This window comes from Protopterus annectens, chromosome 3.part1, assembly GCF_019279795.1.
Source record: "Protopterus annectens isolate FY-2018-M chromosome 3.part1, PAN1.0, whole genome shotgun sequence".
NCBI lineage: Eukaryota > Metazoa > Chordata > Ceratodontiformes > Protopteridae > Protopterus > Protopterus annectens.
The window spans coordinates 493,024,392-493,039,744 of NC_056732.1; the positions used below are offsets into that span (position 1 = coordinate 493,024,392).

General features: G+C 35.7%; 1 protein-coding gene across 1 annotated transcript in view; it reads right to left on the bottom strand.

The window, feature by feature from the left end:
- The window catches only part of LOC122798188 (squalene monooxygenase-like), a 647,600-nt gene that overhangs the window by 564,726 nt on the left and 67,521 nt on the right, over positions 1–15,353 (bottom strand). The window contains exon 2 of the mRNA XM_044066935.1: positions 12,616–12,796. Within this exon, the coding sequence (XP_043922870.1) occupies positions 12,616–12,796 (181 nt within the window). The remainder of the gene's footprint in view (positions 1–12,615; positions 12,797–15,353) is intronic.

Sequence of the window (15,353 nt, forward strand, 5' to 3'; positions counted from 1 at the left end):
CCTGAGACAGACCTAATAAATTACTCCTGTCAGTGGAACTGGTGCAGGAGAAGATAAATGTTTAGTTTTCTGTTACTTCTTGTCTGGAAAGTCAGAGGGGTGCAAATAGGTTTATTAGTGGCTCCAGCAGCTTCCCCAGGGATGGGCGCAACATTCTGGCTAAGCAGGGACACCTTTGCTTCCCCTTGTCCCAAAACCAACAAGAGTGGCTCTCCCTTGCCCACTGAGGGTACCCCAACAACTGCATAGGATGTGCTTAATCCCTGGACTATAGTGGCTGCATGGACAAGGTGAGAGGGATCTGAGGAAAACGATGAGTGGTCTGAATAAGTAAGTTAACTTTTTCTTTTTGTGGCTGGAAGAAGGACCAACTGTAGAACCAGGAAAATTTGCTAAAAGTAGCTTTTCTGATTAAAACACTGTAAAATGCACATTCACAGTCCCCCAAAAATAATTTAAACGCAGTTTCTCCACACAACACATACTTCTAGCTTAAAATATACTTTTTTAAAGAGGAAAATGCGTTTAAACAAGAAAAAATATGTGCAAGGTTTTTCCCCAAAAGGATCTTATCTGCCCAGCAATGGAACAGCACAAGCCGAACATCGATTCTCGAAAACCAGTAGTGGAGTGCCCTCTTTGGCTGCAGGAAAGGTCTGAAGGCCTAGCCTGTCTTTAAGTTAAAGCAGTATATGAAGGGATGCTACAGTAAAGCATGGCTCAAGTACAAAAAAGGAATAAACATAAAATAAATGAGAAACCATGCATCACTTAGGAGAAACAATGTATATTTACATGAATAAACAATAAACACGTTTTCACATAAAGATTCCTTAGATTTTAAAATAAATTATGTAATTTCCTGCTAACTCCAGCTTATACATTAATATAATCATACAACTTAAAACTGCAATAGTCATCTTCCAAAACATGCTTAATTACAAGCATATAAATACTAACATATAAATGCTAGCATATAAAAAGTAACATATAGAATAAAACAGAATATTGCTGCTACAATACTTATAGTAATTTTAATGCATTAGACTTCTGTTTTAAGATGGGTTTTAAAGGAACCACATTATTAAATCCTGGCTCATGTGTAGAGTTAAAATCTATGATCCATTTCCATTCCTTAACTTGTGTAATTTTTAGTATCCCCCTCGTTGATTTTCCACTATATTTTCTAAAACTAAAAACTTAAAATAATGAATAGACCCTTTTCACATAACATTTTGCAATATCACTGAGGCATTCGTATACCCTGTCTTTCAACTGATTATTTGTCTTACCTATATAAAATACATTGCAGATGATACAGTGCTAAGTAAATCACATTTTTGACCTACACTCAATATGATGCTTAAAAAGAATCTTCTCATGTGTCCTGGGGTGTATGTAAAGTACACTGAGATTAATCTACTCACAACAGTTAAAATTTCTGCATTTTGTGTCCCCTTTCTATCTGATTTATAACTATTATAGGCTTTCTGGTAGCACAATTTTTAAATTCATCTTCTTCTTATAAGGAGAGCTAGGGGCAGCATCCACTATTTTTAATGCCTTCATCTGAACTGAGTATTACAGTCCCTTCTTAAAAATTTATGGAGCTCTTGCATGTCTTGCATATAAGTGAGAGGAAACTTAGGCACTATTGATACAGTATCTCATTAAGTAGCGTCACTACTTCTGTTGTTAATGCCTGAACTTGTCGATACTTTATTCTGATACCCAAAAAACACATCATTCTTTTCTGTTCTGTGATGCATAACTATACCATTTATCTGTGAGAGTTGTTTCTCTTCATAGGCCCTCCTTTTAAAGTTACTTTCTAATATATTCAGCTCATGCTGACTAATGGTTTGGGCATGTGGAAGGTGTCCTAAAGGTTTGGAAGTTGGCCAGATGTTATATCCTATGCATATAGCTTATGCTACTGCAGCAGTGATTAGTATAATGAACATCATAGGTTAACTCATGAAAACTGCCTAAAATTGAGCAAATTGAGTGGAATTACTACTAACATAGCAAAACCTTCCTTCTTGATGGATAATCTATTGGTCAAGTCATCCCGTCCTTGTCATATTATTAAATCTACTTCCCTAGCTATATCCTTCAACAAGAGAGTTATCAATAATTTGTTTGGAAATTCCTCCCCATAAAAGCAAACACAGGAAACCCTGGATTTCCTTCAGTTGATCAAACTGCAGAAATGCCAAATGTTATATGGCCAAGACCATATAACCAAAATTTCAGAAGTCAGAAACTAAAATAAAAACAAAAAAAACACAAACAATGTTTTTATGTTTTGATGTTTTGTATTTTTGCAGGGGGGCCCTATGCCCCCCTCATGGGTGGCTACGGCCCAACACCCCCTGCTACTTAAACATACCAACTCAGAGACTGCACTGCATTGTGGAAAATGGCAAATTTCCCATTCTACAATGTATGGTGATCTCCATTCACACTGTTCAAACTTCCAGAATGTTGGTTATATGGTCTAAGCCATCTAACATTCGGCATTTTGGCAGTTCGATCAATTGAAGGGAATCCAAAACTCTACCCCTCATAACAATACTGCTGCCACTGTCACCCTTCTACTGCCCCTCCTCATTTGCATACCTAGAAATATCATAAGCCAAAATTGCCTTCCATGCTCAAATAACCTAACTTAAAAGATACAAAAAATGGTGAGCTGAGGTAGCAAGCACTATTCTTTGATTAAAATAATATTTTGCACATTAATTCAATTAATGTATTAACTTCTTCAGACAACAATCAGTACCATCATTTTATTAAATTGTTAGCACTGAGTAACATCACACACATTTTAAGCATGCCAGTGGCTGACTTAATTTGAAAGCACCCTAAATATTATTAAGTATGTTGAGGTGGCCCAGCATTAATCTATACTGCTGACACCCAAAACATGGATAAATAGACTGTAACACAAATTAATTTCCTCAAGCAGCCATAACAATGTTATAACTACTCATCTGAATCCTGTAATTAGTGGTCTTTCTTTGGATTTAAATGATGCATTTGATTTTGCTTACGAAATTAGATATAACAATGTCACCTCATATAATATTTGAGTGTTTTGATGCTGTCTCATTCTTTACCCCCATCCTGAACAATGAGAACATATTTCAACAAAAATGTGCCTAGCATATATGTAAATAATTGTTTATTGCTGGAAATCATTCTAAAAGCAATACTTTTTTGGGTCATGAAATTTATCAGAAGTTTACTGGGATATACATGGGTGCTAATTGCCCACACATATGCAAACACTGTTGAGTTTGTGTTCCAACTGTTTATGTCTCAAATACTTTTTACTATGGTTTCTGCTTTGACAATATTTGTTTTATTTTATGGGAATCTACCATGGCTGAACTTAACAAAACTTTTGGATCAATAAACAGCAGTTATCCTTTTATGATTTTGTTTTTAATTCCATTACCTCCTCATAGCTGATCATCAACTATAACCAGCTCCTCTCCTCACTCAGTGTGTCTACCAGACCAAACTTAGTGTCCTTGCATTCAACCGGACCCATGTCTGGAGCCTGTGAAAAGATGAAGAATGAAGGTAAAGCATCATACTGCTTTTGTGGAGTGTACCTTAACTCCCTTCCACTGCATACAGCTTTATGATCTGCAAAATCCCTGCCTACAGGACATGAATGTTTGCTTCTGAGCATGCACAGCCTCTCAGCCTCAGAACCAAATGATATACTGCTTGCAGAATGTAGCTCATTAGGCTCTTAAAGCTGCTATTGCAGCAAAGGTAAGCAGCATCCTTCTTCCCAATGTGGGTGGGCTGGGACATGAGTCTTTTGGAGTGCAGTAAGGGCTTTATCCCTCTACACTTCAGGGCTGCATAGTCTTTCCTGCATTTTCAAAATACTACTTACTAGAACAGAATACAAATATTTGAATGCAATGGTCTATAAGTATCTGCCCAAAACATATTTTGACAAGAATTCTTAGGAAGAAAATTAGGGGAAGCATATATCTAGATTTTTCCAGCAAGCATCCTTTTCACACTATGAAAGGAATTATTAAGAGCCAGTATATGAGAATCTAGGCTCACTACTGACAATGGTGAATTCTTGATAGTATGTGAAGAAGTAAATACATTATTGATCAAACATATTAACTAAATGTGGTTGAAAGCTAAGTAAAATAAAGTTATTTATGTCTCTGTGACAGTTATGAATAACAGTTTACTGGAAACATGGTGTATTAGAGGCCCAGCTCCCTTTCTATCACATATGCACAGAATTTGCAGGTTTGAAAAAACATCTTTAAAATGCATTGGAAAATATTGACAGGCACTGAGAAAGTTAGTAAGACTGTAGATAATGCCTTCTTTTTTGATGTCTTTGTCCTGCCTCACAGCTGACCAACAGCTGACCTCAGAGTTTCTTCTTGACATCTAAGACTGTTAACCCTCCAGCCTCCCCAGACCAGCACCAATTAGGAATACTAATGCTGAGAATGAAGTGTCATGGGACAGCATCACATTGAAGCTGGGGGAGATTTTAACCCCAATTTATATCTGATAACACCCCGAGGATAGAACATTCAATGAGCTTCAATGTTGGACCACCCCTTATTTCTGCAGGGTGATGACATCAGAAGAGTGCGCCGCCTACCCTCAGGCAACACTATGAAGTTGTTTCCCTACTCTCTACCAGGGAAATCAAATGGTGATGTGTGTGTGTATCATGTGTGTGACCCTCACCATTTCAAAATGATTCCTTCTTTGACAGCACCTCAGATGCCTGAGCCACTACCTGAATCCTACTCTTCTGGACTAGAGTAAGGGCTTATCCATCTATGCCACAATGTCAGCTAATTAATTCTTTTTTATAAGAGAGTACTAATTAGATAGATAGATAGATAGATAGATAGATAGATAGATAGATAGATAGACAGACAGATAGATAGATAGATAGATAGATAGATAGATAGATAGATAGATAGATAGACAGACAGACAGACAGATAGATAGATAGATAGATAGATAGATAGATAGATAGATAGATAGATAAATGGATAGATATGACATCTAGATATCTATAGATAGAGATCACTAATTAAATAGATAGATAGATGGATAGACAGATAAATGGATGGATATGACATATAGATATCTATAGATATACTTGAGAAAAAGGTCAAATCAAAACAGAAACAGGGCATTCAGCACACTAACAAGGAAGATGGGGCATGCACATATTTTGATTGTCAGCAATACAGATATATGCCAGGGAGTCCCTAAGTGTTTAACAATTTTACTTAAAGAAGCATTGGAGTTAAAAGTAGATGTATTTGTTACATCAAACAGGTGGTATATTATTCACACTGCTTGTTATGTAGTTCTTTTCATATTGGAAAAACAATCACGTTATTAAAAGAAAGGCTGTCTGAGGATTCAAAGGACATCAAGAAAAAGAACCCAACTAGTGTTTTTTATAAGCTGTAGTATTTCAAGTTGAGTTAGCTCAACAGTTCAGTCTTTAAGCAAATGGCTTGAGCTTGAAGTTGCACTAACAAACATAATTTTACTTTCTGACTTCAAAATAAACTAAAATATGTTTCATTCAGCCAATTTAAAATGTCATTTGAAAATAACATATTCATCAAGAAATAAAACTGAAGTTTGGCTTAAGTCTTTAGCCCAAAGTATAAAATTGTCATAAATCAAACAGTACCTTATTCAGTAGTTACTTCACAAGGGTGCCTGGGCTGGCAGCCTTCACTCTCTCTCTCTCTCTCTCTATATATATATATATATATATATATATATATATATATATATATATACCTCTCTGTACCCTTGCACTATAACAAATCCCAGCTTTTCAGAGTGTTTGCTGTACCCAGTCCACAGTGGGAATTCTTTCTAATCAGAACTCTTACATATAGTGTGTACTTCTCACGCACTTCACAACTCCTAGCCTTAGTCACTCTATCTCTGTCTCTAACTCTTCTCAATTCGGCCTACTTCAGGAAGTCTCCTAATAACCCTTTCTAGAGCCATAAAATAGGAAATATACATCCTTAAGTGGCAGTAGCCCTGGCACAGCCCTAGAGGCAGCTGTTGCCTCCTAACTTCTATAGAGATTATTCACCTGCCTTCTTCAGATTCTCTGACACAGCCTCTTAAGCAGTCAGCAGAGTGCTTTGCTGGCTTGGTCATTATGCCACAAATCACATTCTAAATCTTTCTGTAGACCAATTTCCAGCCTATGACATGTTAAATAAAATATTTTAAAAAATAATATATGAGTGGGTCATTGAACTTTATCAATAATATAAAGTAAAAAACAGACTATACAACAGCATGAATGGCGTAATGTATAATGGATTTTTTTTTACATGAAATGAGCCTTTAATACTGTCATTCACATATGCTTATTAGCAAACTGAAGCTGGTGAATATTGGTACTGAAGTGTTTTTTTTTTATTTCACAACTGCAACAGATCCTTTTAAGTGGTCATTGGTAACTCTATATCAGATATAGGGGTGCTTATTTGTAGAGTTGACACTGTGAGCTTTAAAAACTAATCTTAAAATATTTTTTTCATCTCAGAAACTAAATGTAAATGCTTAGAGATTTTAGTTAGTTTTAAAATGCTGTTTATTGTCTGTTTCATTTTACTTAATTTCCTGTCATTCAAATTTGAGAGTGTATTTCAGCAAAGCAGTTCACTGCAAACAAGTTTCTGTATACATAGTTGAAATGTATTCATTGTGTTCATTTTATATCATGTGTCCAGATTAAACTGAACTGTTAAGATTAATTATTGTCATTACATGTAAAACTCTGTTGTCATTCTGTACTCTGTTTTGTGCAATATTGTATTGTTCAATCGAGCCTTGACCAAGTCTGCCTACTTGGTTACCAAATAAATATAAAGTAATCCATTAGCCAACACATCGCAATAACTATATGGTCTAAATTTAAAAGGGAGATAGGGTGATATAAATTCAGCAAGATTAAATTTTAGCTTTAATTTTAACTTTTCTTCAAGCCCAAGGCACATAAGCAATGCAAATAATATTACTAATATAAAAATAAAATGCAAAAGAGTCCAAAAAATCAGAAAAGCAACAGTACAATTAAACATAGTTAATGAATCTATTAATAAATATTGAAGACAACAGTTAATAAAATAGTTAAAGCAAACATGCAACTGGGTATTCATAAAAGTTAAGTTTGAAAAAGTATAGCTTGAGGGTACTTTTAAAGCAGGTCAGTGTGGAACAATCCTGAAGCTGCTATGTTTGAACTTTCCAAGGTGCAGAGCTTAGTAAACAAATGAACATATATTAGATATTTCATAGGATTATAGGATCATAGGAAGTTGCTAGGATAATGCCCATAGGGCCCTTACAAGCCTAGCCAAATTCTACCCTTATATCCATGATCAGTACCTATTGCCCCATCCAAGAGGGACACAGGTAGAACCCCCCCCGGGGTGAATTTACGGTTACCCATCCAATTGTCCAGATTGTGTCTGAAGAGTGTCAATGAGGTGCTCTGTTTGACATGAAGTGGAAGTCTGCTCCAAAGGTGTGGTAACTTCTGGGAGACAAATATGTCCCTCCAGTAGGTTTTATTAATGTCACATACCAGGTTAAGGTCTTTGGAGCTAGTAGCCCATGTACCATTTAACTTGCGGGTATGCAGCATTTCCAATAAAGCCGGATCAGAGATTGCCTTATATTCAAGCCACAGCTGAGAAATTACCAGGGTATCAGTGAGGGCAGTACAAAACAATAAGGCTCTTCGTAGAAGAGAGACCCAAGTCATACATGGACAAAAAGGCCAGTGGTCATACTTTGAAGACAGTAACTAATAAACTCAGTCAGTGTCTGGATGCCCAAAGTAGAAAGGTTTGTAATAACTAAGGCAAGAGTACAGTAATGCATAAACAACTCTGCAGAAATCCTCTTGAGGTTATCAGTTCCTTTATACAGAAAATATTCTTCAAGTGGAAATAAAATGTTTTATCATGGCTGCTACGTGTTCCTAAAATGGTAGCAGGTAATCAAGGACAGCATCAAGCTCACACCCCTTGGATACAACCTCAAGACTGTTGCCACCATAAAAAATGAAAAGATGAAGTGACAAAACAGAAAAATCCCTCAACATAGCATGCACAGCCATAGAATTAGTTTTAGACAAGCTGAGCTTCACGCAACTGTTAGACAGCCATAAATGAACTACCATCAAACTTTCCACAAAATAACTCATATTTACCATATTTTCCTAAAGAAAGAAGAGGTAACACTGAGAATCATTAGCATAACAATTACACAATAACCCCCCATAAATCCATTAATGGTAGCAATAATTCAAGGTCAGATCTTGGGATACTTTACAATCAAAAAAGGTGGGGATCATGAAATGTCAAGCTGGGGATCCCATTTGCTTTATGGTGCAGATGCTTTTCTGGTTTTAGAATCATTTTTATGGCAGCCATTTCAAAAGCAAATTCAAGTATTCACATTTATTCTTCCATCCATTAATGACCTGTGACATCCATTTCTTTAATGTATAATCAGTTTGTTATTTCCAGCTATCCCTTCAAAACTTGTAAAGTAACCAATATACCCTGAAATTTTACTTCTAGATAAGTATGAGAACTGGAACTTAAGTAAAAAAGGAGGAACCTTTCAAAATACACCAACAACTGTATTTATTTGTAACCTCATTGTCTCACCAGATTTTGCATGATGCAAATCTGGAACTGGTTGAAGTTGTAGCTGCACTCAGTCAGCTACTCTGATAGACCAAAAGCTCAGTCCCTTTCTTTAGTGTCATACAGACTCCTGAGAGGGCAAGGTCTGCCTTCCATGATATGAATGACCCAGCACTTTTTGAACTCCTTCTCCTCAATGCAATGAGTCAAAAAGCAAACACCTGTTCTAGAGACCTAAACCTGTAGTACTACATCAAAAACTCCAAACAGCATGATGGATAAATAACCCAACATATACCCCATTTCTAAAATAAGCTCCCCTTGTCTATCAAGCGGTATACTTCCCTAACACCCTGTCAAATCAATCTGGCTGACTGGATGGGTGATTGCAAACTTTCATCAGGAATATGTGAAGAAATTCTACTTTTTTGGGGGCATTGTAAGTTTCCCATAGTATTGGGCAATATGGCTCAGCTTCTCAATGTTCTCCTTTGACCATAAGCATAATATATGGACCTATGGTAGAAACATGATGATCAAATGAGTGAGTGAAAGTTGTCTACATAAATACCCAAGTCTCTTATACTGCTTGAAAAGGAATACTATTTATAACATATGTATTGATGAGGTGGGGACTTTTTTTGCCAAATGTTACTATGCTGCACCTTGAGACAGTTTTCAATACAACATGTGTGTACATATACTATCCATGTGTGTGCATACAGCATCCATGTGTGTGCATATAGCATCCATGTGTGTACATATACTATCCATGTGTGTACATATACCATCTCTTGTTGGCACTGTTTAGTATCAGTGAATGAGTAGACAACAGTACTCATCTTCCAGTCATTAGCATACATGGTCAAATACACTTCCGGAATGTTGAAATGGATGCCTGTAAAATAAATTTGAAACAGCAAGAGGCCAAGCACTGATGTATGTTGCATCCTACTAGCTATAATTTTATGTTCAGAGAGGGTAGCATCAAATTTCTCAATCTGGAATCTGTCTGACAGCCAGACTGCAATCCATCAGATAAAAAGTTGTTTATATTAAACTATATATTATATTATATAATTGAAAATAAAACTATATATAGTATATAATAATTATATTAAGTTTATCTATTTACTTAATAATACATGCTTGAGAAATAGTGTCAAAAGCCTTTGAGTGTCCACTTCTACAGCCTTTGTAATCTTCTCAAAGAAGCTTACCATTTTTAGGAGACAGGACCTGTCATTCACAAAAATAAGCTGACTGGGTCTAAATCATTTAAGTTGCTTGTGTCTGCAGAAATGAGGTCTGTTATTATATGTTCCATGTCTTTCCACATGATGCTGATTAGGCAGATGGTGGATATGTTCAGGGCTACCCTTGAATATGGGAGTCAGAATGGCTGCTCTGAAGGCATTAGGCATAGACCCTGTGGACAGGCTGTGGCTGAACAGTTTAAGTAGAAGTTCAGAAAGTGTACACTTGGTACTGATCAGAATGCAGCTTAATATATTGTTTGATCCCATGCAAGATACAAGTTAGCCTTTGACTAGGATTGCAAGACTTGTTCCAGACATGATGTATGTATCCTCACAAGCATTTTCCCTTTCAGCTTATTGTGAACTGTTATTTTGTAGACAATATGTATTTCTTCCAAGAAAGAAAAAAAGGCTGAATTTTTTTCCTTGATCATGTTTATTTATTTTTAGGCCAGTTTTTTGGATCCAATGGTTGAAAAAGGCTGAGCAATGTACCCCAGAACACCTAGAAGCTCCATGGCTCCCATTGCTTAATTCAATTACTTCCTCCACAATTATTACAGTTTTGCCTGGCCCAGTGAGGGTGTATTGAAAGTGTTTGAAAAAGAAAATGAGTAAGACAAAATATGAGAAAAGCTGCACAAAAGTAATCTGGATGATGTGTAGAGGCCACAGTGAAGGAAGACCATAGAGGGTGAAGACAATGGAAAATATGTGTTGGGAGGGCAGTGGGGAGGTGCCATAGACCCCGTCTCCTAAGAAATCACTTCAAGCAGTTCTCTGGCCTTCCAGTGATTGGTAATCTCTAGAAGATAAAGAATTATTGTATCTCCGCTACTTCTGTCACTAGAATCAAAAAAATAAACACTAATCCCAAGCTAAATCCTAGTAGTTTTAAAATGCAAGATGAAAAATGGGACTTAACAGTTTATGTATTGCAGTATGCATTAAGTGACTGGGAAGCTATGAAAGAGAGGGTAACTCAAGCTTTTATATTCTAAGAGCAGGGCCTTCACAATTAAATATTTTAGTACCCAGTAGTATGACCAGATGAGATGAGGCTGAGAGGAGCTCCCAAAGTCAAATTTACTATAGGGGTGGGCAGGTCATAAGAAATTGAGTTTAAAAGCACAACAGGGCCTGGACAGGAAGGTGGGAAAATCTATTATATTTACGCAATATCAGTATTCACAGAACACTTGCAGCTCTCAATGATTACCCTTTCTTCTCCTGCTTACTCTTAATAAAAAATTCCATTCAGCTTCTCCAAAAAATTCATTATATTTAATCCCTTTGCAATCAGTGAATGTAAAACATATCCTTTCTAACTGACCCTAAACAAGAACTTTTAATATTTAAAAAAAAAAAAACAACTTTAAAGAACAACAAAACTTTAAAATTAAACAAATTGTAATAAAATAATACAAAAATCAAGAAACAATGTAAATACAAAGACCTTAAATGATGAGATCCAATACACTCACGTATTAGCAGTAGTCTCAGAGCACTCACAGTTCCCAGTGATTAAACCCTTTCTTACTATGCTTACTCTAAATAAGAAAATTTACTACCCAGCTCCTCCCACATATTAGATATATTTAATTCCCTTGCAATAAGTGAATGGGAAAACAGAGAATTTCTTTATGGCCCTAGCCAAGAACTTTCAAAACTTCAGTAAAAAAAACAACTTTAGAGAAAAACACAACTGATAAAATAAGAGCACAAGTCAAGAAATGATGCAAGTATGTAAACCTTAAATGCAAAAGTCTAATTCAGTCAAACAACATTATCAGACCTCTTACAACTCTCAGTGGTTCAAAGAGATCAATCACACTTCTTAACCATGTAAGGTCACCAGACATAAGAGTCCATTTTCAAGGGTGACATAGAAGCAACTCCTGATTAAGTCAAATGGCACAGTAGGCTGTGGGAATCAAACCCATCACTTTCTTAAGGTTCAGGGGTTCGGAGGTTCATAGGAGGTTACTAGGCTAGTGGCCCTAGAGCCTTTATAAGCCTAGCCATGTCAATTCAGGTTTGCCCCAATTGTCCTTGGTTAGATATATGTACCTTACAGATCAGCACCGACTACCCCTGTCCATGAGGGACATGGGTGCCATCCCTGGGGTAAATTTGCAGTTACCCATCCATTTGTCCAGGCTGTGCTTGAATAGAGTCATTGAAGAGCTCTGTTTCACATAAATTAGAAGTTTATTCCAGAGCAGTGGCAATCACTGGGAGACATACCTGTCTCTTCAGCATGTTCTATTAATGTCACTGGCAAGACTGAGATCCTTAGAGCGAATGACTCTAGTGCCATTTGATTTGTAGATGTGCAGCATTTCCATTAGGTCAGGGCCAGAGACTGCCTGTAGGCCAGGCACATGTTCCCTGTCAGTAGCCTATATGATACAAAGTACAGTGACAGAGTTTCAGTCTATCCACATAGGTCATGGTTTAGAAGTCCTGTATCTTCTAAGTTTGAAACTTCTGTGGTCTCTCCAGTTACTGCAGGTGTCTGCATTGCTTAAAGATATTAATTGTTGTTATTTAGAATAATTTGTCTGAAAACATGTAACTATAAGGAAGCTTAAGTCACTGTTTAAATGACATGACTATCATATGTAAAATCTTACTTAGGTTCTGCCATAGCCAGCTTGCGAAGACCCATAACAAAACGCCCATGGTGGAGTCCTTTTGCTTCTATCACCTCCTTGTTTTCCGACAGAGGTAGTGGCAATGTTGATTTCATGTTGAAAATCAGATCTTTTATGCAATACCCACGTATGGGAGCAGCATCCTTACCTTTTATAGCATCTGAAAAGCAAAGTACTTTAGTTTTTGTTGTACACATATCATGATAGTAAGTGAAAAGAATGCAAATGACATCATGAGAAATTAGATCAAACATGTCAGTTTTAATGACAGTTTTAAATTATGTTCAACATTCTATTTCTTTTACAAGTACTTGGAATCCTTTTTTGCTGCCACTACTTCGATAGTCACAATATCAAGCTTTTGACCTTCAAATTATTTGTCTGAAAGAATAAATTATAATGAACTAGTACAATATGCTAGAATGACCTCACAGTCATGAGAACATTCTGTCAATCAATTAGAACCAGAACTTTTCTAATTTATTTGCAAAACTTCGGACTTTGTACTATGAAAGTATAAACAAATCATATAAACACACAAAGCATGCAAGTCTAGTAAGCATTCTGCAATTTGATTTATCTCTGATAAAGGGGGGATTTACATGGCCGACATTTGGCAAGATGGTAGTTGTTAAGGACCTGCACCCAAATTTGTAATGAATCTTAATTAAGAACCAGACAAAAAGACTGTAAATCCAAAATGGAAAGCATAAGCATAAAGGATAATGCAATGAATATTAAATTTGATGGGCTACAAATGGGCCAAGAAGTGCAATACTTGGATATTTCAATTATGGGAAAAGAAGGACAAAAAATAGAGTATCAAATACATAGGAAATTCCAAGGGAGTGGCTCTGTATTACATGGTAGCAGCCATCATCCTTTGCATATCATGAAAGCCATTCCCTACACAGAACTGAATAGGGTAAATAGATTGTGCAGTAATGCTATAGTTAAGGAAAAGGAACTTATGGCAACTTGTAATAAATTTATACAAAGGGGCTACAATCAATATAACATAAATCAGAGTTTGGATAAAGTTAAAAAATGTGGAAAGTATTATCCTGGGGGGGTGCGGAATACAATACAGGATAGTAAGGACAATGTATATTTTGTTTCCACATTTTCTATAGCTTCCAATAGTGTTAAATATTATGTTTTAAATAGTTGGAAGCTATTACAAAAGGAAGTAGAGTGTTTAAAAAATAAAAATATAGTTTTTTCATACCGGAGGGGAAGAAACATACAAGATTTTTTGATACATAGCAGGTTTAAAATGGTATATCAGCCAATGTTGTCACAAGTTATGGAATATGGAACAAAGAAATGTGGGAAATGCACTATTTGTAAGTTTATTGTAAAACAATTTCATCAGATTAATAATACTGCATTTGAAATAAAGGGAAACTATGACTGTAATTCTATGGCAGTAATATATGGAATTGAGTGTGGTTGTAAAAAGTTTTATGTCGGGGAGACGAAAAGAACATTGGCTTGTAGGATAAAGGAACATGTAAGGGATATTTTAAAAAATAAGGAAACTAGCCCCTTGGCAGGGCATTTCCTGAAGTATCATGGGGGAAAGGTGGAGAATTTGAAAGTGTCAGTATTAGATAGTATTGAGAATTTAAAGTATTTAAATGAAAAATCTATAAAACAAATACTTAGGAAGAAGGAATTATATTTTATATTAAAATTTAATACGCTCAAACCAAATGGCTTGAATAGTGACTGTTCATGGAAAAGTTTGCTGTAATGAATGTTTGTCAGAAAAACAGTAATTTACTGCAATTTTATTTGTTCTGTTTTTTTAAGAAAATGTATGAAAGAGTTGATTGAATAATTGTAAATAATTAATGTGTGATAGTAGGTGTATAAAAGAGAGGTTAATTGCTTGGTTCAGGGAACTATCTACTCTGAAAAGGCTATTTGCCGAGGCGCTAGAGAAGAGAATAGAAGTGTGTTTTTTCGTGTTACTGAATGAAACTACAACCTTTGGATTAAACTTTTTACAAAGCTGCAACGGAGTCTTCTTTCGTGTGGTATTATAACAGGTTTCAATATTTTTGGTGGTTTTTGATGTCAGTTTTAATGACAGTTTTAAATTATGTTCAACATTCTATTTCTTTTACAAGTACTTGGAATCCTTTTTTGCTGCCACTACTTCGATAGTCACAATATCAAGCTTTTGACCTTCAAATTATTTGTCTGAAAGAATAAATTATAATGAACTAGTACAATATGCTAGAATGACCTCACAGTCATGAGAACATTCTGTCAATCAATTAGAACCAGAACTTTTCTAATTTATTTGCAAAACTTCGGACTTTGTACTATGAAAGTATAAACAAATCATATAAACACACAAAGCATGCAAGTCTAGTAAGCATTCTGCAATTTGATTTATCTCTGATAAAGGGGGGATTTACATGGCCGACATTTGGCAAGATGGTAGTTGTTAAGGACCTGCACCCAAATTTGTAATGAATCTTAATTAAGAACCAGACAAAAAGACTGTAAATCCAAAATGGAAAGCAACCAGAGTGGACACTCCAATAAAAATAAATTTATTGATTAAACGCTTTCATCTGTTTATAACATTAGACTTCTTCAGAATCTAAAAGCAAACATACCACACTTAATGTAAATATCTTAACCAAAAACATGTTTTCACATACAAACCAATCATGTTGACTCTCCCACACCAATTAGTGAAA